The sequence below is a fragment of the Falco naumanni genome, chromosome 3 (assembly GCF_017639655.2).
Source record: "Falco naumanni isolate bFalNau1 chromosome 3, bFalNau1.pat, whole genome shotgun sequence".
NCBI classification, from domain to species: domain Eukaryota; kingdom Metazoa; phylum Chordata; class Aves; order Falconiformes; family Falconidae; genus Falco; species Falco naumanni.
The window spans coordinates 480,804-504,300 of NC_054056.1; the positions used below are offsets into that span (position 1 = coordinate 480,804).

A 23,497-nucleotide genomic window follows, 5' to 3' on the forward strand; every position below is an offset into this window, starting at 1 on the left:
TTATATAAAAACAAGCCAACGGGGAAAAAAAAAAAAAAAAAAAGGTCTTGGAGCGCCAGTGCCTGGCTCCTGCAGAGCTCAGGAGGGAGGGAAGCTCTTTTGAATGACTTTTTAAATAACAGCAAGTTTTTTCTTCTGCTTCCTGCTGGGTTTGAGAAGGGTTTTGAGCAGGCGGGTGTTTGCCTATCGCATCCCATCACATTCCATTGCACCCCATCACATCCCATCCCATCCAGCAGCAGGTCAACAAGAGCATCCTTGGTCCTGGAGAGGAAAATAAGCCCCAGAGATGCTTCTGTCCCCGAGACTTGGCAGTGCTTGGGGATGGGGATGTGTTTTGGGGGACAGGGGGATCCATTGACTGAAAAACACTATTTTCCTTGGAAAAAAGAGGGGGAAATGGTGAAAAAATTATTGCCTGTAAAGTTCACAGCTTGGCTGGAGGTGTCGGAGGGGCTGATGGGGGGATGCAGCCCATCCCCTGCTCAGGAAGCTTTGGTCGTTGGCACTTCACGGCTGCTTGCTGGGAAGGACAAAAAAAAAAAAAAAAAAAAAAAAAAAAGAGTCCAAGGTGAAAAAAAAAATAATCCCCAAATAACCCCCAGGTGTGGAGGACAAATGCCTGGGAGGCAAAATTCATGCAGCCCCCCAGGTCTCAGATGCAAAGGGTGGGCTTGGGGCCAGATCCAGGGATCCAGGAGAAACTGCATCCTACCTCCAGGAAAAATAGAACAAGGAGGTTGGGGGGAGCTGGGATGCTTCGTGAAACTACTTTTTTCCTTCCAGCTTCTTCCAAGGCTTTTAATTCCCAGGTCATCTTCATTTTGCAAAGTGATCACTGCCCAACAGACCTTGCACATGCCCCCCCCCCCCCCAAATAATCATTCCCCACATGCCAACATCACCCCTCTTCTGCTGCCAAACCTGAGGGATGGATTTGCCACCAAAACCCCGAATGGATGGAGGGATTAGAGGGGGTTGGAGAGGCACCGAGCATCCCCTCTGCAGCCCTGGGCAAGGGGCTGGGGGCATTGGGGCACCCTGGAGTGGGCACAGCATTGCTGAAGGCACAACATCAGCCTTGGGGGGGCCTGGTGCAGGCTCGCTGGGTGGTTGTGCTCAGCCGGAGTCTACTCAGGCACTTTAAATTAAAAAAAAAAAAAAAAAACAAACAACCAACCCAATAATAATAATAAAAAAGAAACCAACCCAAAACATTCATTAGATTCGTTAAAACAGCCAGAAAGGGGCTGTGTTGAAAGCAGCGTCAGTATTGCCAAATTTGAGCAAGACCTCCCCTCAAAATGTGGGAGGGATGCGGGGCTTGTGGGGGAGTTCAGGGGTGCTATGTGTCCCCCCATGTCCCTAGATCTGGGGGGAGTTGAGGCAAGATGCTGATCGCCAGATTCAGCTCTTCGGGGCATGCCGGACCGAGCCCCTTCAATGCTGTTTCAACCAACCAGGGGGCTGGAAAATTCCTTCTGGGAGCAAAACCTCCATTTCTGGGGCCAGCCCAACTCCCAGACCTGGCATTTCGGAAAATTGTCCCAACCCTGTGGAGGGCAAAGCTGCTCTGCATGCCCTGCTGTCCCCAAAGTGGTGTTTGTCCCCCACCCCCTGCTCCAAACTGGCTGGTATTTGCCCCAATCCTGCTCCGGGCTCCCCTCCTGCCCAGCACGCTGGGATTGGCCCTGCTGCTCCAAGGAAAATCCAGGCTGGAAGAAACAGAAGAAAAGTGTCCAGTGAGCGATGCCACCTCCCTGCGTGTCCCCATGTCCCCAGCCTGGGGAAGGTGTGGGAGCCCAGGGGGGTGGCACGGCTTGGGGGGTGTCCCCCATATCCAGCCCCCCCCAGTCCTGCTGTGGGTGGGTGGTTTGGGCTTGGAGGCATCCGGAGTGGGATGGATGTGCAGCTCCCCGCTCTCTCTTCAGGGGTCTTGCAGGGTGTAGGGAGGCAGGGGGGAACTGGGCAGCTTGGCATCGTGTGTCCCCCCTCGCTGGGGGTCGTGTCATTGGATATGGGACAGTTCACTCTAGGGGGTCCTGCTGCCTCCTGCTCCCACGCCGGGCCAGGGCTGGATCCAGGGCAGGAGGAGGTTACCCAGATCTGGGGAGAAAAGGGGAGAGGAGGTGTTAGGGGTGAGACTGGAGTCCGGGCAGTTGTCCCCGCTACATGTCCCCACGTACGGACGAGGAGACATGGCCACTGGCAGCCACCAGCTTCCCATCCTGCAGTCAGGGACCTGCTGGGATGGCTCAGGGTGGCGCCCACATCACCCTTGTCTCACCCCCTCAAAATACAAGAGAACAGCTGGGGCCAGGCTGGGAAGCCCCAGCGGGTTTATGTCCCCTGCAGCAGTGAAGCGGGGGTTGCCTCACTTACCTGTCCCTGGCTGCTTGTGGGCACCGAGGGGACATGGAGGGGACATGGAAGGGCCCAGGACCCTCAACCACAGTGGAGGCACATGCCTTTTGGCAGCAGCTGGTGGGGTCTGGGGTCTGGGGGATGCTGCACATGCCGCCAGACTGGCTGCTCCCCCTGCGCGTGTGCATGCATGTGCATGTGTGTGCAGGCACATGCGTGTGTGTGCAGATGGGTGCAGGTGGGTACAAGTGTGTAAATGTGCATGCATGTGCATGCAGGTGGGTGCACCAGTGCATGCAGGCATGTGAGAGTGTGTCTGTACACACATGTATGCGCAGATGGGTCTGTGCACACACAGGCATTGCTGTGCATCCTCAAGGATACAGGTGCATGGTTAAAATGCGTGCGGAAAGCTGGTGGAAGGCCGGATCCTGGCGCACACCCACAGCCCTGGCCAGTCACACAGACATTCCACACACAACTGCAGCATGGGGCGAGCACGTAGCCCCTCACCCCAGAAAGAGAAACAAACCCCGTCCCCCTAAGGACAGGGCAGCGGGACCCCCCTCCCACACACCCCTGTCACAGCTTCCCAGGTCTCAGCTACCAGCTCCTAACCTGTGTTCCTCCACTTCCGGATGTGCTACAGGGGGGACTTTGGAGGTGAGAGCCCCCATCCTTGGGGGGACATGATGCAGGTGGGGACCTGGTGCCACCCTCGCTGGGCAGAAGGGACCCAAGTGGATGAGGAGCAGGTGCTGGCATGCTGCATCCTCCTCCTTCCGCTGGAGGGTGGAAACCCTCCCCTGTACCCACTGTTAATCCAATTATAGCTAATTGGTAATTGCAGAATAAGCTTTTCATTTCTCAGGCTCGGACGGCAGCCCTGGTCTGTCCTGCCCAGCTGTCCCCTGGGAACACAAGTGGCCGGATCCACTACATTGAGCTGGGACAGCACCTTGTACATCGTCTCAGCAGTGACAGGTAGCAGCGAGACCCCCAGCGTCTCCCTCCCCAGGATGGGGTTACCACTGTCCTAGCACCTCCTCAGGTCCCCCCACCTGTCACTGTGCCACTACAGACCCTGTATCTCCCACCTCAGGGATGGGGTTCATCCCCCCAAGTCCATAAACCTGACCTGCCACCGATGTCAGGGTGATGGAGGTGCCTTGATATAAATTATAGCTGCATCAATTAGGTGGTGGGTTATTAATGAGCTGACAGGGTAGGATGAAGGGGGCTGCAGACAGGGAGGAGCGGACAGCATGGTGGCAGGGTCCTGATTGTGACCTCCCCAACCACGATACCCTGCCTGCAGGAAGGCCACAAGGATGTGGGCATTTCTGATGAGCTTGATTAATTAGGAAACAATCTAATTACAAGGAGTGCTGCCCAAGCCAGCCCTGCAGGCAGGGTGAGAGCTGGCACCCCCAGCACACTGCCTGCGAGGCCAGAGGCTGGATCCACGTCAGCAGCCAGGCGGCACCATTCCCAGCAACCCCTCTGGATGCTCCAGTACCTGGGTGGCTTCACACAACCCACCCCCAGCCATGTAACCCCAAACCACCCCACCACCCTGAAAAAGGTCCGGGGAAGCCGGGGTGGTGCCAGGGGGTGGGTTTTGCAGAGGACACGGGGCTGGGTTAAACATCTCCCAGAAAGGGAGGAGGGGGATTTCCCCAGCACAGAATCACAGACTGGTCAGGGCTGGAAGGGACCCCTGGAGATCACCTAGCCCACCCCCTGCTAGAGCAGGCTGTCCCAGAGCAGGCTGCACAGTTGCGTCCAGGTGGGCTTGAATGTCTCCGCAGGAGGACCCACAGCCCCTCTGGGCAGCCTGTGCCAGCGCTTTGCCACCCTTAAGGTAAACAAGTTCTTCCTCATATTCAGATGGAACTGCCCGTGTTTCAGTTTGTGCCCATTGCCCCTTGTCCTGTCACTGGGCACCACTGAAAAGAGCCTGTCCCCATCCTCGTGATGCTTTCCCTTAAGTAATGTGTAGACACTGGTAAGGTCCCCTCTCCATCTTCCCTTCTCTAGGTTAAACAGGTCCAGCTCTCACAACCCTTCATTGTAAGGGAGATGCTCCAGTCCTCTCACCACCTTTGTAGCCTCTGCTGGACCTCTCCAGTAGCTCCGTCTCTCTGGAACTGGGGAGCCCAGCACTCCAGCTGCAGCCTCACCAGGACAAAGGAGAGGGGGAGGACCACCTCCCTCAACCTGCTGGCCATGCTCCTCCCAGCGCATCCTAGGATATCTCTGCACCTTGCTGAGGTCTCCCCGTACTGGTATCACTGCACCAAGTGTCTCTGCCATTGGCTTTTTGGTCCTCTGTATATCTAAAGTTGATATTCCCCCCACCTAAAATTGATATTCCTGCTCCTATCCCAAATGCTGCAGCTTTCAGCACTCATCCTGCACCTGTTGGGGACTGCTGGGCCTGCAGCAGCCTCCTGGCAGCCCGGAGGGCTGGGGTCCTGGGAAGGACCAGCTCAAGGCAGGGGGGCACAGCACCCATGGGTGCTCACCCACACCCATGACACCAGGGTCGGCACACGAGATTCCATGCCCAGGTGCCCAGTGAGGGCTGAGCAGTATCACAAACGTGTTTGTTCCACCACAGCCCCTGCTTTGCATCTCTAATTGCACGGTGTGCCCTTGAACTTGCACAGAAGGCTTAAAATCCTCTGTCCTTCCCCTTGCAGGGAATGATGAGGGAAGAAACAGCAAGAGCTGGCAGATCAATCCCTGGCTCAGAGCCTGGTGTCTCAGGCAGAATTTGGGGGGTTTGATCACCGGTTGGTCCACAAGCCAGCAGCCCTGCTGGCAGCAGGGGGGGTGCGCCTGTCTCAGAGGGGGAACAGATCTTTGCGTAGGAGTAAGCAGGGCTCATCGGAAGAGCTTTAAACCAGATTTGAAGGGGGAAAAGGATAAAACCTGGCTTGCAAGAGGCAAGGCTGGGGGCAGCACACCACTGTTTGGGCAAGGTCCTTTGATTTGCCATCTCAGTGGAGGCAGGGGATGGAGACCCAAGCAGCAGCAAGGGTGCAAGGGTTAGTGTTGCATCAGAAACCATGGAAGCGCCTGAGAATGGTCATATAAGAATTAGGGCTTCTCCTCCCAAGAATGTGGTGGGACCGATAGCCCAACTGAAGTGCATCTCCACCAATGCCTGCGGCATGGGCAATACACAGGAGGAGCTGGAAGCCACTGGAATCAGGAAAACCATGGCACAGTGGCCATCACAGCACCACGGTAGGATGTCACACGGCTGGGGGGCTGCAATGGATGGCTGTAAACGCTTCAGAAGGGAGAGGCAGTGGGGCAGGGGGTAGCCCTGTGTGCTAGAGACGGTTTTGATTGTCTGGAGCTTGATGATGATGCAGATAGGGATGAGTGTTTCTGGGAAACACAGTGACAAAGAAGGCTGAGGCACTTAATGCCTTCTTTGCCTCAGTCTTTAATAGTGACACCAGCTCTTCTCGGGGTTCCCAGCCTCCTGAGCTGGAAGACAGGGACAGGGAGCAGAATGCAGCCCCCACAATCCAAGGGGAAAGGGCCAGTGACCTGCTGCACCACTGAGACACACACAGGTCTGTGGGGCCAGGTGGGACCCCCCCAGGCTGCTGAGGGAGCTGGCAGAGGAGCTCAGCAAGCCGCTCTTCATCATCTCCCAGCAGCCCTGGCTAACTGGGGTGGTCCCAGCAGGCTGGAGGTGAACCAGTGTGACAGCCATTGCCAGGGAGGGCAGGGAGGACGATCTGGGAGATGACAGGCTGCCAGCCTGACCCTGGTGAGAGGAAGGCTACGGAGCAGATCACCCTGAGTGCCATCACGTGGCACGTGCAGGACAACTGGGGGATCAGGCCCAGCCAGCAGGGGGTTATGAAAGGCAAGTCCAGCTTGACAAACCTGATCTTCTACAGCCAGGTGACCTGCCTAGTGGCTGAGGGCTAGGCTGTGGGTGTTGTCTGCCCAGACCTTAGCAAATCCTTTGGCACCATCTCCCACAGCGTTCCCTGGAGACACCGGCTGCCCCTGGCTGGACTGGGGGTGCTCTGCGTTGAGTTAGAAGCTGGCTGGCCGAGCCCAGAGAGTGGTAGGGAATGGAGTCACATCCCGCTGGCACTGGGCACACGGGGTGTCCCCAGAGCTCCGTGCTAGGGCCTGTCCTGTTTAATGTTCTTTTTGATGGTCTGGACGAGGGGATCGAGGGCACCTTCAGTCAGTTTGCAGACAACACCCACTGGGGGTGGCAGTGTGGATCTGCTGGAGGGCAAGAGGCTCTGCAGGGGGACCTGGGCAGGCTGGACCCATGGCCAAGACCAAGGGTATGTGGTTCAACATGGCTGTGTGCCAGGTCCTGCCTGTGGGGCACAACAGCCACACACAGCACCACAGGCTGGGGGCAGAGTGTCTGGGAAGGTGCCTGGGGGGGGTTGGCTGACGGCCAGCTGCACCTGAGCCAGCAGTGTGCCCAGGTGGCCAAGAAGGCCAACAGCATCCTGACTTGTATCCGAAACAGTGTGGCCAGCAGGACCAGGGCAGTGACCAACCCCCGGTACTCAGCACTGCTGCGGCCGCACTGCAAACCCTGGGTTCAGTTGCACAGGTCTGGTGGGGGACGGCTGGGGGAGCTGGGGGTGGGTCAGCCTGGAGAGGAGGGGGCTTAGGGGGCACCTGATCACTCTCTACAGCTCCCTTACAGGAGCGTGTAGGCAGGGGGTGTTGGTCTCCTCCCAGGTAACAAGCAACAGGACAAGAGGAAACAGCCTCAAGTTGCACCAAGGGAGGGTTAGACGGGATAGTAGGAAAAATTTCTTCACTGAAAGGGTTGTCAAGCACTGGAACAGGCTACCCAGAGACATGGTGGGGTCACCATCCCTGGGGGTGTTTAAAAGCGGTGTAGACGTGGTGCCTAGGGACATGGGTTAGTGGTGGGCTCGGCAGTGCTGGGTTAATGGTTGGACTCAATGATCTTGAAGGTCTTTTCCAACCTAAACAATTCTGTGATTCTATGAAATACAATTAATTTTTGGCACACAGCAAAGCCCTCATGAGGCTAATCCCTTTAGAATTTGCAGCCTTATCTCATTTGAGCATTTATCTAGTTAAGTTTAATGGGTAAAGGAGAGGAGAAAAAAAGTGAGCTGCACTTATCTGAAGAACTGCTGCTTCCCCCCAGGCAGCCCTGGTGTGTTGATGCTCAGTAAACAGTAAGCAGCAACAAGCAAAACAAAGGCACAATCCCCCCTAAAACTACCCAGCCCTAAAGGAACCTCTGTGCTTTATATTGAGGCCAAGTGGACTCACAGACACAAATCTTTTGGGTTACAATGGTGCGGTGAGGCACCTTGGAGGGGCTCCTGCATCCCTGAGCATCCTGGGGAGCACTCCCAAGGCTTTCCCCAGCCTAGCATGAACTTACGTGTAGAGCGGCTGTAGCTGTAGGTGTGACGTCTTCTGTGGCGCCTGGTAGCCGTAGGAGTCAAACCCTCCGATGAAGTCGACTGGGAAGTGGGGGGAGAGCAGTGAGGTGAGCTTGGGAGGGCAGCAGGGCTTTTTCCCTGCCTCTCCACACCCTGATGGCACCCACAGGTCATGCAGCATCCCATGTTGTAGCAGCATCTTGGAGAGGTGCAGCATCCCAAGTTGCCACAGCATCCCAGGGAAGTGCAGCCTCATAGTTTGTAGCTGCATCCCAGGGAAGTGCAGCATCCCAGTATGCAGTGGCATCCTGGGTCACCACAGCATCCCGGTTGCCACAGCATCCTTGGGACATGCAGCATTCCAGGTCACCACTGCATCCCAGGTCCTAGCAGCAGAGAGTACAGCACCTAGGTTGCTGCAACATTCCAGGATGCCACAGCATCCTGGTCATGCAGCATCCCAAATTGCCACAGCATCCTGGATTGCCGCAGCATCCCAGGTCATGGCAGCACCCCAGGAAAGTGCCAGCAAGAAATGAAGGGAAGGAGCCAGACCAACTTGCAGAGATGCCTGCAGCTCTCTCCTGACCACAACAGCCCTTGTGTTGCAGGCCAGACAGAGTGGGTGAAATTACGCTATCATTGTCTTCAGAGAGGGCATTTAAGGAGAATTACGATGGAATTATCTCATTTAAAGCTTGTCATTTAGGGGAATTGCACACACCAATAGATCAGTTTTCATGGCTGCAATTTCCACCCCGGTGGTTCATCCCCCTCCAGCTGGCTGGGCCTATCACCTGCCTGACAAGCCCCTGGCCACTCGCTGGAGGAGACATGGTGGCAAACCCCAGCCCTTCACCCGGGCTCGATTCAGTGGGAGTAATGGGTGGCTGGGGGTACTTCTCCCATGATCATCCTACGGGCCTTCAGACCCAAACCCTGCCACCAGCACAGCCAGTGCTGCTCAGCCAGCCCCAGAATGGGCACCACACGCAGCCAGGCTGGGGAATCCAAGCTGTTACAGGAGCCATAACACAGCTCATCTCCCTAAAACCAATATACTAATCCCTGTGGAGCCATGTTCTGGGTGGTTTTACACACAGGTGTCCAAGAAACAGCAGCGAGCTCAAGGGGGGAGCCCAGTTCTCCCAGCATATTTATCTTCCCAACTTAATATTCAGCCAGCTCTCAATTTTGACACCATCCATCCATTTCCAAATCTAATAAGATATTCCATTAAAAAAGATGCATTTGAATCCTGAGCTCCAGCAGCATTAATATTAAAAGTGTATTGAATGCAGGAGTTTGTTTGAATGCAAACACGCTTCAAAGCCGCCGGCGGTAGATAAACCCTTTTGCCAGCTCCCTGGATACAGAAACAAGTTATTACCGTAGGCAGTGTCCAATTTCACGTGGAGATTTTCCTTTTCTGCTACACCGGTTCCCAGCAGTGGAGGGGAGAAAATGTGGGGATGCTGAATCCCAGCATCTCCTGGGCTGGGCTGGGACCATTTCTGGGTCCATGGCACTGGCAGGGGTGCTGATCTCGATGCTGTGGGGATGGAGCCCAATGCTGAGCACATCTGAGTGGCTTTTGCTGTGCCGGCGGTTGTGGCACATCCCCGCCTGTGGTCAGCTGCCGGGAGCTGCCAGCTGGCACGAATTAATTAATGGCAGATGATAATTTAATGCGGTTGAATGGCTACAGCCTTAACTGCCTGGTTAATTGGGGCCAGGGTGCTCAGCGCTTCTGGAGGGGTGTTTGCAGGGAACATTGTCAGACTGGAAAGCACAATACAGATTGTATAAAAATTATCCTGTAGCTTTGGCTAAATTGCTGGCCTTCCCCCTGCTTTTGGGTGAAAAACTGTCTGTGGTGATGCTGGCCAGGGACACACAGTATTTCCCATTGCATCATCCCCAAGCTGTCAAAAGGGGAAGGCAGGTGATGGCTGGCTCCGGGAGATGTGAGCCGGGTGGATGGCTCTCCTGCAGTCCCTACAGGGCTGGATTCACACCAGGAGGAGCATTCACCATGAATTTATCAGGGCGTGGAGGTGGCTCTTTGCAGCAAGGGCAATTCTCCCTGCTGCCGCAGCAGACCAGGGACCTGAGGAAGATGCTCTGTCCCAGAGGAGATGCTCTGAATTCGGGTCAGTGAGGAGCAGCAAGAGTGATGCCAGCTCCACATCCACCCCCGAGCAGCTGAGCACTGGGATGAGCATCCCAGCTTCAGAGGGAGCTGGACTTGGTGCCACATGCTGGTGTGGGGACTAGGGATCGGGCACTGGGGACCATCTCAGCCTTTTTGTGGGCTGGTGTGGGGACAAAGCCGAACTCCATGGGTTGGATGAAATTGGTCCCATGCTTGCACCCAAAGGTTGTGAGCACTGCAGTCCCATGGGAGACACAGCAGCTCAGGGCTCTGTGTCCCTGTCCCCCTTCTCTCCCAGCCCTGGCCAGGGTGCAACACCCTCCCCGAGGCTAGCAGGGGTGGACTGCTGGTGGCACAGGGTGACACATCACACCCCAGCACATCTGCCTCATCAAGGATGGGAAAATGGGGCAAAACCATCTACTAAAGGGACTCCTTCACCTGCCTGTGACCGAGGCATCACTCCCCCATCCCCAGCCAGGAGCTGCCACCCCAGCAAGGTGCTGGCAGGTGTCAGCTGAGGCCATTTTGCAGTGCTGCAGTTCTCCCTGTTGTTGACTGATAGCAAAAGCACTTACAGCTGTCTTCTTCCTCCAGGAACACTTTGCTGACATAGCAGGCGTAGACAAAGCCAAAGAGCTGTGAAACAAAAGCAGGCAGAGAGAAGTCGGTTATGGGGATGATGGGCAATGTGACCAGCATGGTGGTGTTGGGGGGATGGAGTTGGGTGCTGTGAGCTGGATGCCTGGGAGCATATTGGAGGGATTGGGAGCATCCTGGGTAGGATCAGGGCTGCCTGGGCTGGCAGTACCAGAGCCTGTCTCCAATGGCTCTGGGTGCTGGTTTGGGATGCAGAAAGGTTGGATGGTTTCAGCTGCACTGGGGGAACAAGGGTGGTGGCCCTAGGGAGGATGGGCTGGCACCACACTGAGACAGCAGCACAGAGAATGCTGAGCCCCACAAAGTGCTGGGTGCCCCTTTGGTGGGTGCATGGCAGCTGCTCTGGACCCCAATTTCCTTTAAAGTTTTATTTTCTTGCAGCCCCCTAAGGCTCCCCAGGAGCTTTGCATCCAGGTATGTCTCCACCCCACCTCCCCATGGGGTGAGGCAGCCACTGGGACAAGGGAACCCTCCCTTTCCAGCAAGCAGAACATCTCACTGGCTCACAGTCTAGCAACGTCTGGGTGTGTTACACCAAGAACCCCCCTATTCCTGCAGCATCTAGCCCACAGCCTGCCAGGTTTTGGGGTGGGCAGCTGGCATGGGCTCTGTGTGTTCCTTTCTTCCCAACCCTGAGCCAACACCACCTTTGATGCTATAAACAGGCAGTGAAGCAAGATGGCAGAGTGGGACATCTTCAGCTGGACCACAGCAACTCTGCCCACCCCAGTCCCATCACTTCACAATTGTGGAACAAGGGATGAGGAGGAAAGGGGCTGGCAGCTGCCCTTACCGCCAGGAATATCTGCATGGCACTGCTGACTACCTCAATGTACTGGTAGTCAAGCAGGCAGCCGCTGACGGTGATGACATGATGGTCCTCAGGCGCCAAGTTGGAGTTCATCACCGGTGTCACCAGGCAGCCCGGCCCATTCTCCATCCACCACGAGCGATGCAGTGAGGTATTGAAGGTCATGATGAAGTCTCGGTCCTGCGGGAGGGGAGCAGAGGAGGAGGTACAGACTGGAGCTGAGGCTCTTTGCAGATGGATTAGACAGAAGATGGGCTTTTCCAAACCAAGGATGCTCCCCAAGACCCACCACGTTAATGCAGGGCAGTCAATGAACCCCTGCATCTCCCTAACCCACAGCCAGTATCCCTGGGGTTTGTGGCTTCTTCCCATGCCAGTGTCACGAACCATTTCATCAACCAGCATCCAGGTGTGCCAAGATGACCAGGTGACGTCACGATGTCACAGAATAGTAACCAGTGTGGCAGCCTGGCCTTGAGACAGGGATGCAGCTGCTTGCGATGCTGTCAGCTGCATCCAGCCATCTGAGAGACAGGACCACAGGACCACCCCAAGAATATGGTCCAGGGGTGCAGGACAATCCCTTCTGCTTCTCCAGGGGCTTCAGGGTGCCATCCCCTATCCTCATCTCTGTGGAGCCTTGTGGGTGCCCCACTCATGCATGTCCCCTCCTTGTGAGCCCATTACCAGGCTTTTGGGCTCTCCCTGCTTCATCTCCAGCAGCTTTGAGGTGGCAGTGCAGTAGACAGCAGACTCCCTGATGCAAGGCACAGCTGCGGACTGGCACCGGGCTCAGATAAGATGCAGGGCTAATCCCCCAGCCCCTGCCTGCACCCTCCCCATAGCAGGCTCATGTGAGGCTAAGTTCCTGGGCTCAGTCCAAGGATGCACCATGGCACATTTGATGCTGATGCTCCTGCCTATGGATCTGGCAGGGAGATGGGGACCATACAGGTTGGGATGCAGCCCCGGCACAGGGCTCCTGCAGACAGCAGCTGCACAGCTGGGGGAACACCTACTACATGGTGGGGTCCTCCTAGCACAGCTGGGTGAGCACCCACTCCACGCAAGCTCCTCCCAGCCCCTCACTGCACCACCAGCCCTCAGGTCTGCAAGGGGCTGGGAAACCCGCTGGGATCCTTTGCAGGAAATCACCAATCTGGGATTAAAAGATTTCTGCTGGTGGGGGTGTAAAAAATAGAAAGTGAGTGGGTTTTTGTTTCTAAAACCAAAGGATGTGGATTTAGGTGCTGGGAAGCACAAAGAGGGGGTGTTCTGGCATTGCAGCATCACCAAGAGATAGGGGATTTCCACCAAAACCACGCAGTGGGAGTGAATCCCCCCCCCGCATCCTCCATGCCTGCTGCACCTATCCAGCATTTCAGCTTTTTAGAACCTCAAATGACCTGTTGCAACATGGGAAGATAGTTTCATCCACCAGGCCCCCCAAGAAGCCCTTTTCCCTGCCATGGGCAGCCACAGAGTGAGCCAGAGCCTGCTTCCCTGAGTCTTCTGTGATGCCCCAAGCACAGCACACGGAGCAGCATCCTCAGAGCTGGGAGCAGGACACCAGAGCAGGGCACATCCTCGGCACAGGTACCCCAACCACGGGCTGAGTATGCTCAAACCATCTAGTGATGCATCATTACTACATCAAGTTTTGCTCTTTTTTGTGTAAGAACTATAATTTAATAGCCCAGGGTGGGAGCAGAGAGACGTGGAGAGGCATGGCCCCACTGCTATCCTCACTCACATCGCCACTGGGTAACTTTTCAAAGCCATTAATGATGTCCTGCTGCTCTCCTGCCACTGCTGGGTGCTCTGGGGCCAAGTGGTGCTTGCAGAGCCCCAGAAGACCCCAAAACATTGGGAATATGCAGCAGGAGTGTCTCCTTCTCCCCACCCTGCTGCCTTGCCCATCCCTGCCTGCACCACAAGCAGAGCTGCTGGAGACCCTGCCCCAAACTTCCCTGCCATCACTTGTCTTCAGTCACCGTGTCCCTTCTCTGCTTTGTTTCCTCACTGGCATGTTAGGAAACAGCACTGGCCAATTTCTGCACTTCATAAACCCCAGCAGCACCAACAGTGCAGCAGTGATTAACAAGCGGCCTGCAATTCCCGACTCATCAACTTTATTAATTTTGCATTCCTGTTTCAAAGCCTCCCCCCACTGCCGCCTTGGCCTGAACCATCCGTCTGTCCACCCCATGCATGCCCAGGTGTTTGGTGTTGCAGCTGGGAGCCCCTGGGGAGGCACCCCAGCACCCAGGTGGGTGCTTTGCCTTCAGGGTGGGGGCACCCCCAGGTTCTGGGTACCTTTTGGGGGCAAAGCTATGGAGCAGGGCAAGGAGAAGGAGGAGGGCAAGGGCAGTACAGCAGGAAGGGTGGAAGGACAGAGAGAAGGCGATTGTGGGGAGGAAGAGGAGGCAGGCAGGGGGCGTTACCTGTGACAAGCGTCCGACCTCCAGGTAGAAGCAGATGATAAAGGCGTTCCAGCCGACCCACAGCACCAGCCACACCGCGTACTGCCAAGAAGAGAGCAGCTCAGGGCATGCCATGCTAAACAGACATCCCCAGGTCCACCCCCCCTTCACCCTGCTCGCTGGATTCTGCTGATTCCACAGGGATTTGGGTTTGGATACATGAGGGGACCTGGGACTGAGCCATCCCTGGGGTTGATGCTGCTGCACCCAGATGTGGGGAGTGGCATCCATGGTTGCACTTACCATCATGAGGTATTTGGATCTGTACTGGATGGTCCCGAAAATACCCAAAATAACGGCCATGATGTGTAAAAAATTAGCCAGGATAGGTGCCCACTGGTAGCCCAGGAAATCAAAGATCTGCCTCTCCAGCGCTGCTACCTGCAACAGAGCAAAGGAGGGGTTGCAGGTATTAAGGCAGGGTATCAGTCACCGCAGCAGCTCCCGGGATGCTAAAGGCAAAGAGAAGCCAGCAATTAATGGGAAATCCCATGGATAATTAGTTGCAATAGGCTGAAACATCTGCATGATGCATTGGCTGGCAGTGGGTGAATGCATGGTGGCAAGCGAGGGGTTATTAAGAATATTTGGAGCTGAGAAGGGGAAAGGAGGGAGATGCCAGCTTGTCACCCCACCAGCACCCTCTGTGTCTCCATTTCCCCACTGTGCAGGTCTCAAGCACTGCTGAGAATCACCCTCCAGGACACATTTATCCCTGGGCTCAGCTTGTTCAGGGAAAAATCTCCTGCTCGGGTCCCCTGGTATTTTGCAAGTGATTTTTCTGCCCATCCTCACCAGTTTGTCACATGCCTTCCCGTTTAACACCATCGGGTTTTGATTGCCATTATCATGTGTAATCCATAAATAAGGATGTGATGCAGCTTAGTGAATTGCATGCCATGCAAAATTAGAGACGGTAGCTGATGTGATCTGCCTGTTATCCCAGCGCTTATTTATGGCTCTATTTTGCTACTGGCTCAGGGTCTGTTATTCTTAATTACAGGATTATCTTAAAGAAAGGTGGTAGCAAAGGTGAGGTAGGAGCACTGGAGCACTCGCCAACAGTTTTGAGTTAAAAAATGGAGATTTGATGAGGCTATGTTTTTTTAGGGAACTTTTAGGGAACCTCTATGTGTGTCTGATGCCACAGTCCCCAAGGGCATGGGGACAGGGCTGCAGTGAGCTGTGTCTCCAGCAGCCTTGAAAACCAAAGAACCTCTTTACATTTATCTTTTTGACAGCCCAGCCCTGTCTTATTGCTTTTTGAGATGCCCCAGATTCACGTGATAAACCCTGCAAGCTCCAGGGCCCCGAGTCCTCCCACAGAACTGTGCCTCAGTTTTCCCTCCCAGTGCAATGCCTCTCACCCTAGTGGAGAAGTGGGAGTTTATCCTGAAAATTGCAGGAGAAAATGGGTTTTACATCCCTGCCTCTGTTCACTGGCAGCTCCCCACTGTGATCGGGATTCAGCGGGGCTCCATCCTGGTGCTCCCTGAAGCTCCCATGGCAGGTTATGGCCGTGGGGCTGCCCCAGGGCCCTGCAGCATCCCTGCCTGGCCAGCCCAACTTAACATGTCCTAATTACAGGGGGGAATAAATGAGGTGGCAAAAGTCCTTCCCTAAGTGTTTCACGAGGATAAGCCAGGGCTAATGCAGCTGCATGTGCAACTGCCAGCTGTGCCTCTGTTTCCCCATCCATAAAGCATCACACACTCGTTGAATTGGCTTAGTGAGGGCTCTAATTAATGCCTGTTTTAGCTCAGCTCCATCCTGCCAGCAGGTGGAAGGCCAAAGGCAGAGCAGAGGACTGTGGTATCCCATTCCCTACTCTACCCCCGGGATAGGATCTACTGGACCTGTGCCGGCAGGAACCTGGCTTCAATTAAAGGCGATACAAAGCCATGGAGCAGCCAAGCCCAGGCAGCCCCTGGATCCACGGGGCCAGGGCCAAGGCTGTTTGCACTGAAGCTTAATTCACTTCCACGCTATTTAAACTCTCCGAGGAAACAGCCTTTGGAAATAGTTACAACCAGGCTGTAGATCTTTTAAATTGAGGAATATAAATTATAAGTGATACAGGGAGCATGGTGCTTGGGGTTTTATAGCCATCCATCAATCTGGTGGCTGTTGACAGAGCTGCTTAGCAGGAACTAGATGCAAAGGCTGTGAGTTTTGGGTACTGGTGAGTCTCTGAGGTGAGGAATGGAGCTAGGAAGAGCCTCTGAGACCATCCCACAGAGCTGGAGAGATGGCCTTAAACCCATGTGGCTCCTTAATTCCAGCCCATCAAGCCAGGACAGGCTGCAGGAGAAGGAGCTGAGAAAAGCCTGGCCAAACTGAATCCTTCTTCATCCCAAGGAGAAGCAAAGTTAGGGATGAACATCACAGTCTTCCCACAGACCAGTGAGGGCTTCTAATTGCACCAAAAAGCTTTGCCGGAGCTGCCCCAGCAGGTATAATGCTGCTCTGTGTGTGCCATTGTTTGACCTTATTCTCTCTGTGTGAAAAACAAATCTTGGGTTTTTTTCAGCCTTGTCGGATCCTGCTTAAGGTTAAGGAAGATACAGAGACACAGCACAAACACGGCGAGGCTGCAGCTCCCCTGGCACTCACCGCCTGCACAGCCCCAAGGGCAGTTCAGCAGCCTTATGCCCAGTTTCACGAGTGGGGAAACTGAGGCACAGCCATGCTCCAGAGGGAGTAGGGAGTGCAGATTTAGCAATCCTCACACAGGGCATTGTGGGGCTGAATGAGGACCACCTTCAGCTCAGGCTGATGCTCCTGCGCTTCTCACCGCTCACTTGCTGCAACCTCAGGCTGTTCCAGCACCTGGAGCATCCTCACCTGATCCTTTGGGGTTGAGATGCCCCCAGCAGCAAACTTCAAGACACCCAGGCTTTTCATGCAGCCATTGCAGCTGTTCATCAACAGTGGCCCTAAATGAAGCAAGAGCAGTGAGCAACTTCGGCTGCAGGGCTCATCATCACCTGCAAGCACAGCAAGGTGCTCTGCAAGCTCTCAGCACACTCCACAAGAAACCTCCAAGCAGCCTCGAGACCAGCAGCCTCCAACCTCCCCAAACCCAGGTGACTTGTAGAGCTCAGAGCATCCTCCCCACAGGCCAGCCTTTATTAATGACTCACCCTCATTAATGCCTTGCTCTCCCCTTTCAGCTCTTACTGCTGCTCTGCCACTGAAGCCGTGATGCTCCAGTGGGTGTGGGACTAGGAACGACTCCCCACCCCACTGCTAATTAAGATAAACCTGCAACCGATCAATGGAACGAGTTTTAGGCTCCCTCTTAATTAAACACTCTCTAGTTTATCGATCAGGCCCAAAAGTTCCCTTTGCTGCAACTCATACCAATTAGTTGGGGGCAGGCGTGTGCCAGAGTCCTGCTAATTGAAACCCATTGCCTGCAATGATTTTATTTTAATCAAGAAATCAAAGCAGGTGGGATGTGGGGACTGGGCTCCATCAGTGTGTGGCAATCCCCAGGGAGGACTGCAGCAGGAGGGACACATGTGCAGCCCCCTGGGGACAGGGAGTTGCCAGGGCTCAGTCTGGGGCTCTGGGCAGGCAGAACCTGTGAGGCAGAGCTGAAGGAAAATGGGTTTTTTCAAGGGTGCTGGCACCAAATTCAAGTGGAAAGGAGTTCGTCTGTTCCCAAATCATGCCTTGGGTATGGCATCTTCACTGTCTTCACGCCCATCCCATTACTCGGTGGGGTGTTCCCAGTTCTTTTTAACCCCCATGACAAGGATGGGAGCGATGAATGCCATGCTGGCTGTGTTGGGAGGATTGCACAGACACTGCGGAGAACCTTCCCCCATGTTCCATCCCCTCCGGATTTGGTATTTTAAGGTTGGGAGTACCCCCTGCAACCCAGCTGGGCAGCATTGGGCCCTGGGAAGAGCGTCCTCGATGCAGCACTCTGACACACTGCAGTATTAAACCAGAAAACTTCTTGCCCGGCACCTGCCATTTTTGCTCTTTTGGAATCAGAAAATCACAGGATGGGTTCAGTTGGAGGAACCTTTAAAGACCATCTAGTCCAACCCCCGTGTCATGGGGGGTTATATATAACCCTTTAATATATTGAAAGGCTGCAAGATGGTCTCCCTGGAACCTTCTCCTTTCCAGGCTGAGCAACCCCAACTCTCATCCTGTCTCTGTAGGAGAGGTGTTCCAGCCCTTGGACCATTTCCATGGCCTCCTCTGGACCCATTCCCACAGGTCGATGTCTTTTTGTGCTGGAGACCCCAGAGGTGGACACAGAACTGCAGGTGGGGTCTCACCAGAGGCCAGTAGAGGGGGACAGTCACCTCCCTCAACCCGCTGGCCATGCTGCTGGTGATGCAGCCCAGGATATGGTTGGCTTTCTGGGCTGTGAGTGCATGTTGCTGGCTCATGCCCAGCTTTTCGTCCAGTAGCACCCTCAAGTCCTTCTTGGTAGGACTGTTCTCAACTCCTTCATCCCCCAGTCTGTGCTAGTGTTGGGGATTGCCCCGTCTCAGGTGCAGGACCTTGCACTTGGCCTGGTTGGACTTCAGCCCACTCCTCCAGCCCGTCCAGGTCCCTCTGGATGGCATCCTGTCTTGCCTGCACATCAACTGCCCCACTCAGTTCAGTGCCATCTGAAGACTGGCTAAGGGTGCACTCCATCCCACTATGTCACTGATGAAGATATTAAATAGTACTGGTCCCAGTACAGACCCTTGAAGGACACCACTCATCACCTATCTCCACCTGGACATTGAGCTGTTGACTGCAGCTCTTTGGACATAGCCATCCAGCCAATTCCACAACCATATGACAGTCTACCCATCAAAGCCACATCTCTCCAGTTTAAAGGTGAGGATGCTGGGGGGACCTCTTCCTGCATCCCACACTCTGTTTCTGAGATAAACCCAACCCTGCCCCACTTGGTAACACAGCAGTGGACAGGCTGCCTGCAGGGACCAAGTCCTTCTGCCACAGTAAGATGGACACCACATTAACAGAGTGGCCATGAGGTCCCAGCATGGCCCAGGGCCACCCCTTGTCCCACTGTCTCCACCAGGGACAGGCTGGAGCCACCTCAACCCCCCCGAGCTCACAACCCTGCCAGGGATTTACAGAAGCAGGATTTGACAGCAGACTTGTCACACCTGGTGGCTCTTGAGACTTGTCCAAACCCCACTTAATTACCACCAAAACCTAAGGGACATGAGGACATGGCCACCTGTGGACACAAGAGACCCCGGGCACATGCGTCCAGGTGCTCAGCAGACCTGGCAATCGCGTGGATGATTTATCCATGTCCTCCTCCCATGGTGCCCAGGAGAGGTGACAATCGTGTCACCAGGGCCCGGGGGAAGGATGCTGGCCCAGCTGTGGCCCCCAGCCCCCCAGGCTCCATGGGGGGAGGTGGCAGTGCCCCCTCCCCATGTTCCATCCTCTTGCCTCAACTGCAATGAGGAAGACACGTCTGCTGACAAGAGATGCATAAATATATTATTGAATCCTCAAAGCCTCAATAATTAACAGGTGGAGAGAGTTGGGAGCTTGCTCTGGCACTGGGCAGAGGGGGTTGGGTCTGCCAGGGAGAGCTGGGGAGGGGGCCAGTCCCTCCATCCTGCTTGATCACAAGATCACAAGCTTCTGGGTGGGGCCAGTCCTTCTGTCTCTCTCTGAGCCGTCCCCCCCACCCCCACCCACCCCCCACCCCCCCCATGCTGCAAAGCCCCCCAGTTGCATGCTGGGCAATGCTGTGGGTGCACCCCTGCTGCTCACTGCATCCTCACTCAGCCCATAGCCCCCTGAGAATCACCCTGGAATGCAGTAGGCAGGGGGTCATGCCTGGGGACATGGGGCAGCAGCTCCCCCATCTCCCTGATGCATCTCAAGCTGTGCCATCCCCCAAGCCTATGCAGTGATTTTTCCGGATGCATGATTATGTATTTCATTGCTTTTAAATAAAAGTCCCATGTCCCCAAGGGGGAACCCAGACATCTGGAGCACATGGGGCACTGGTGATGTGTGTGGGGCACAGTGACACAGGAGTTCAGCCCTGTTAATTCACACAGAGCGACACTGGCTACCCTGTCCCTCTGCCCACAGGGACAGCCCCAGCCAGGCCACCACGTGCCCTTCCCTATTCCAGGGTCCTCCTGCTCACTGCCACTTAAGCTGGGCCATATGGGGGCAGAAAAAGGGGTTTGCACATTTTTACTACTTGGGCTAAAAAATTTGGGGGGGCAACAATCCTTTTTGGGATGGAAACTCTTCCCATCTATTTTTTCCCCTTTCTAGGAAAAATTGGGGTGGAATATCCCCTTCCCTTGCCTGCATGGCCTGGTGAAGACGCTTGGAAGAGCAGTGGGCAGGTTTGCTCCTGCCTGCAAATGTCAGAGCTGCATCCTGGAAAGCTGGCAGCAGAAAAGCTGTGGTTTCGGGGTGGGGGATCATGGGGGGAAAATTCCCTAAGAATCCTCTTTTCCCCAGCCTCCACCACTGGGGCTGGCCTGGGGCAGCTGTGTGGTGAAACTCCCCAAAACCTGGGTCAATCCCCCGAGTGCACAGGGATGCCGGGCATGAGATGCCCTGGCAGGGTGAGGGCAGCAGGTTCCCTTGGGATGAACTGGGGTCAGGATTCCCAGATCTAGGCTGAGCCCAGGAGACCCAGCAGAGGAGGATGCAGCACATGGGTATTCACTGTCTGCCCATACACAGAGTCTGCCCACGTGTGGCCTGCCTGCACACACAGCCCACACACACAGCCTGCCTGCACACGCATGGTCTGCCTGCACAGCCTGCCTGCACAGCCTGCCTGCACAGCCTGCCTGCACAGCCTGCCTGCACGCAGTATCTGCACACACAGCCTGCCTTCATACGCAGCCTGCACACACACACATGGTCTGCTCACACACATAGTCTGCCTGCACACATAGCCTGCATGCACAGGCCCCCCCCCCCCACACACACACAGCCGCACACACACACAGCCCACACATACACACACCTGCACACACAGCACGTGCATGGAGCACACACAGAGAGCACACTCAGCCCGCACACACATGGACACACACACACAGAGCACACACACCTGCACACACACACACCCCGCGCACACACACACACACCCCCTGTGCACCCTGCACCCCCTGAACAGGACTGGCTGAATGGGGGCACTCAGGGGCTCCCCACCACCCCAGCCCTTCCCCTGCACCCCACTAGCCCTGCGTGCAGTGGGGGGGTGCCCGGGCATCACATGCATGGGTGTGCCCATCACTCGTGGGTGTGCCTGTCCTGTAAGGGGTGGCAGTACCCCACAGCCCACACCGATCCCCACTCACGGAATTTTCAGCAGAGCAGGAAGCATCCCGGCACAGCACCTGCTGCCAGCTGGGATACAGAACCCTGGGACCCCTCAGGGGACCCGGCTGTGGGGAGGGAGGGGGCAGCAGGGTGAAGCCCCGAACAGGACACCCTGCAGTGCGGGGGTTCTCCGCCACCGAAGTGGTGCACCCGGCATCCCCAAGAGCACTGGGGGTTGCTCCAGATTTTGGGCAGTTTGATGCAGCAGGAGCCAGAAGCTCCCCCTGGGGACAGAGGCTGGGAAAAAGGGGATTTTTAGGGGATTTTTTTTTCCCCATCACTGAAACCACAGCTTTTCTGCTGCCGGCTCCCCAGGGATGCGGCTCTGACATTTGCAGGCAAGAGCAAACCTGCCCATTGCCCTTCCGAGGGTCTTCAAGACATGCAGGTAGGGGAAGGGGATATTCCCCCCTGATTTTTCCTAGAAAGGGGAAAAAATAGATGGGAAGAGTTTCCATCCCAGAAAAAAAGGGATGTTCTCCCCCTGAAAATATTCTCTCTAAAGATCGAGAAGCCCTGACATACAGCTGCATTGTTTTTTGGTGTCGGCGAGGCCAGAGCAGGCAGTGCAGGCAGGATGCTTCTCCTGGCTGCCTGCTGCCCTTGATCTCAGCAGCAGCATCTGCGTGTCGGGCTGAAATAAACCCGATGTCCCCTGCTCCGCGCTGTGGTGTGGCAGGAGCCGAGCAGGGCTTCGTTACCCCCTGTCGGGTTATTATCCTTCAGCCAGGTGATTTCCTCCCGAACACCATATGCCTGAGGCTCGCTGGGGATTTAACTTCTCATTTCGCTGCATGTTGAAGAGATTTGGGGGGTTTATTCCGCCATCGCTCTCCATGCCGCTGAGCCCATCCTGGTTGCTTGGGGCAGAAACGCCCTGTTTCTAGGAGTTTTGGATAAAAAAAAATGTTGGGGTTTAGGGAGAAAACTCCCCCCAGGAAGAGCTGCAGGGCAGGATCTGGCCCGCTAGTGGGATGCCCAATAGTGTCGGTCCCCATTAGGGACATTTCCCGCAGCCCCCAGGGCTCGGTGTCCCTGCAGCAGATGGAGCATCACTGGGGCTAACAAGCGCACGGGCTCCCACAGGCTGGCTGGATACTGCCCCCATCCCCAGGAGGGAAAGCAAAGCCCAGCTCCCAGCCTAGCAGATGCTGCAGGGCCACGCCACGCCCCGCCCCGCCCCGCCCCCCCCCCAGCACCTACTCCTCTGCAAACTCCCTTTTTGAGGCAGTTTAAGGCATTTTGCTAATTTTCGCTCTGACAGTGCCTTCACCTGTTCCTGGGGAGCCCAAGGAGCCATTGGAGGTGTTTTCATCATGTGGTCCTCGCAAGCCGCCCATCTCCACTTAGGGAAATTGGCTGCGATTTCAATGAACGGCAAGCAAGTGAATTGACTATTAAGAAGGTGCAAACACCGCTGTGAACCCAGGGACTTCATTTAATGACTTGGAAACAAGTTCTTGACCTACTTCCAACTTGCAAAAGCCTTCGTGAAATCACAGAGGAAAAGAAATTAAAGGCACCGGAGCCTTGATAGCTCTCTGGTATCAGATAGAGATGAGCAGGATGCAGCCCCTGGCCAGGAAGATGCTCCAGGACTGAGCAGCCCCATTACAAAACATGGCAGGAAAAAAAGCATGGCACAAAAAAGCAGGGTGGAATAGGCACAAATCGGGTCCTTCCCCAGCTGTTACAACCCCTTCTTGATGCCAGTGGGTTTGGGAGGGCTCCTGGCCTTTGCCCAGCCTCTTGCTCCATCCCAACTATGGTATTGCTGGATTTGGGAGCTCCTGGCACATGGCTTGAGCATCCCAGATCTCTGGGAAGTGGCTGAGGGTTCTGGGGGCACAGGCAGAGACTGGGAGTGTGTGAGGTCCCTCGCCACAGCTCCCCAGCACCCACCATCCATCCTATGGGCTTCCCTTCCTCTCACCTATCTGCACACACACACACACACACATACCGCCCCTTTCCCCCCAACCCCCCAATTCCTGGTTATTTATTTCATTGTGCCGCATCTGGCAGCGTTGCCATGGGAACGTGGCAGCAGCCCCGGCTGGATGTGCTTGTCTAGACGCTGCGCCCCAGGATCCCACTGCCAGCAACCTGCTCCACAGGCTGGATACGGTCCAAGGGTGGGCTGCACCCCGGGGTGGGCAGTCACTCATTGCACCCATCCCCAGGACCACCTGGAGACCCTAGCACTCATACAGCTGGGTCCCCTCCAAGCCCT

General features: G+C 55.5%; 1 protein-coding gene across 2 annotated transcripts in view; it reads right to left on the bottom strand.

The window, feature by feature from the left end:
* Nucleotides 1-572: 572 nt before the first annotated feature.
* The window catches only part of NKAIN1 (sodium/potassium transporting ATPase interacting 1), a 40,181-nt gene continuing 17,256 nt past the window's right edge, over nucleotides 573-23,497 (bottom strand). The window contains exons 1-7 of one of the 2 annotated variants that reach the window (XM_040588745.1): nucleotides 16,747-16,832; nucleotides 14,146-14,283; nucleotides 13,864-13,944; nucleotides 11,402-11,599; nucleotides 10,527-10,587; nucleotides 7,793-7,874; nucleotides 573-2,106 (exon numbers count right to left, since the gene is read on the bottom strand). In XM_040588745.1, coding sequence (XP_040444679.1) covers nucleotides 2,097-2,106; nucleotides 7,793-7,874; nucleotides 10,527-10,587; nucleotides 11,402-11,599; nucleotides 13,864-13,944; nucleotides 14,146-14,283; nucleotides 16,747-16,827 — 651 coding nt within the window. In that variant the 5' untranslated portion in view covers nucleotides 16,828-16,832 and the 3' untranslated portion in view covers nucleotides 573-2,096. Of the gene's footprint in view, nucleotides 2,107-7,792; nucleotides 7,875-10,526; nucleotides 10,588-11,401; nucleotides 11,600-13,863; nucleotides 13,945-14,145; nucleotides 14,284-16,746; nucleotides 16,833-23,497 lie in introns of those variants that run through there. The other variant, XM_040588746.1, reaches the window with a different exon arrangement.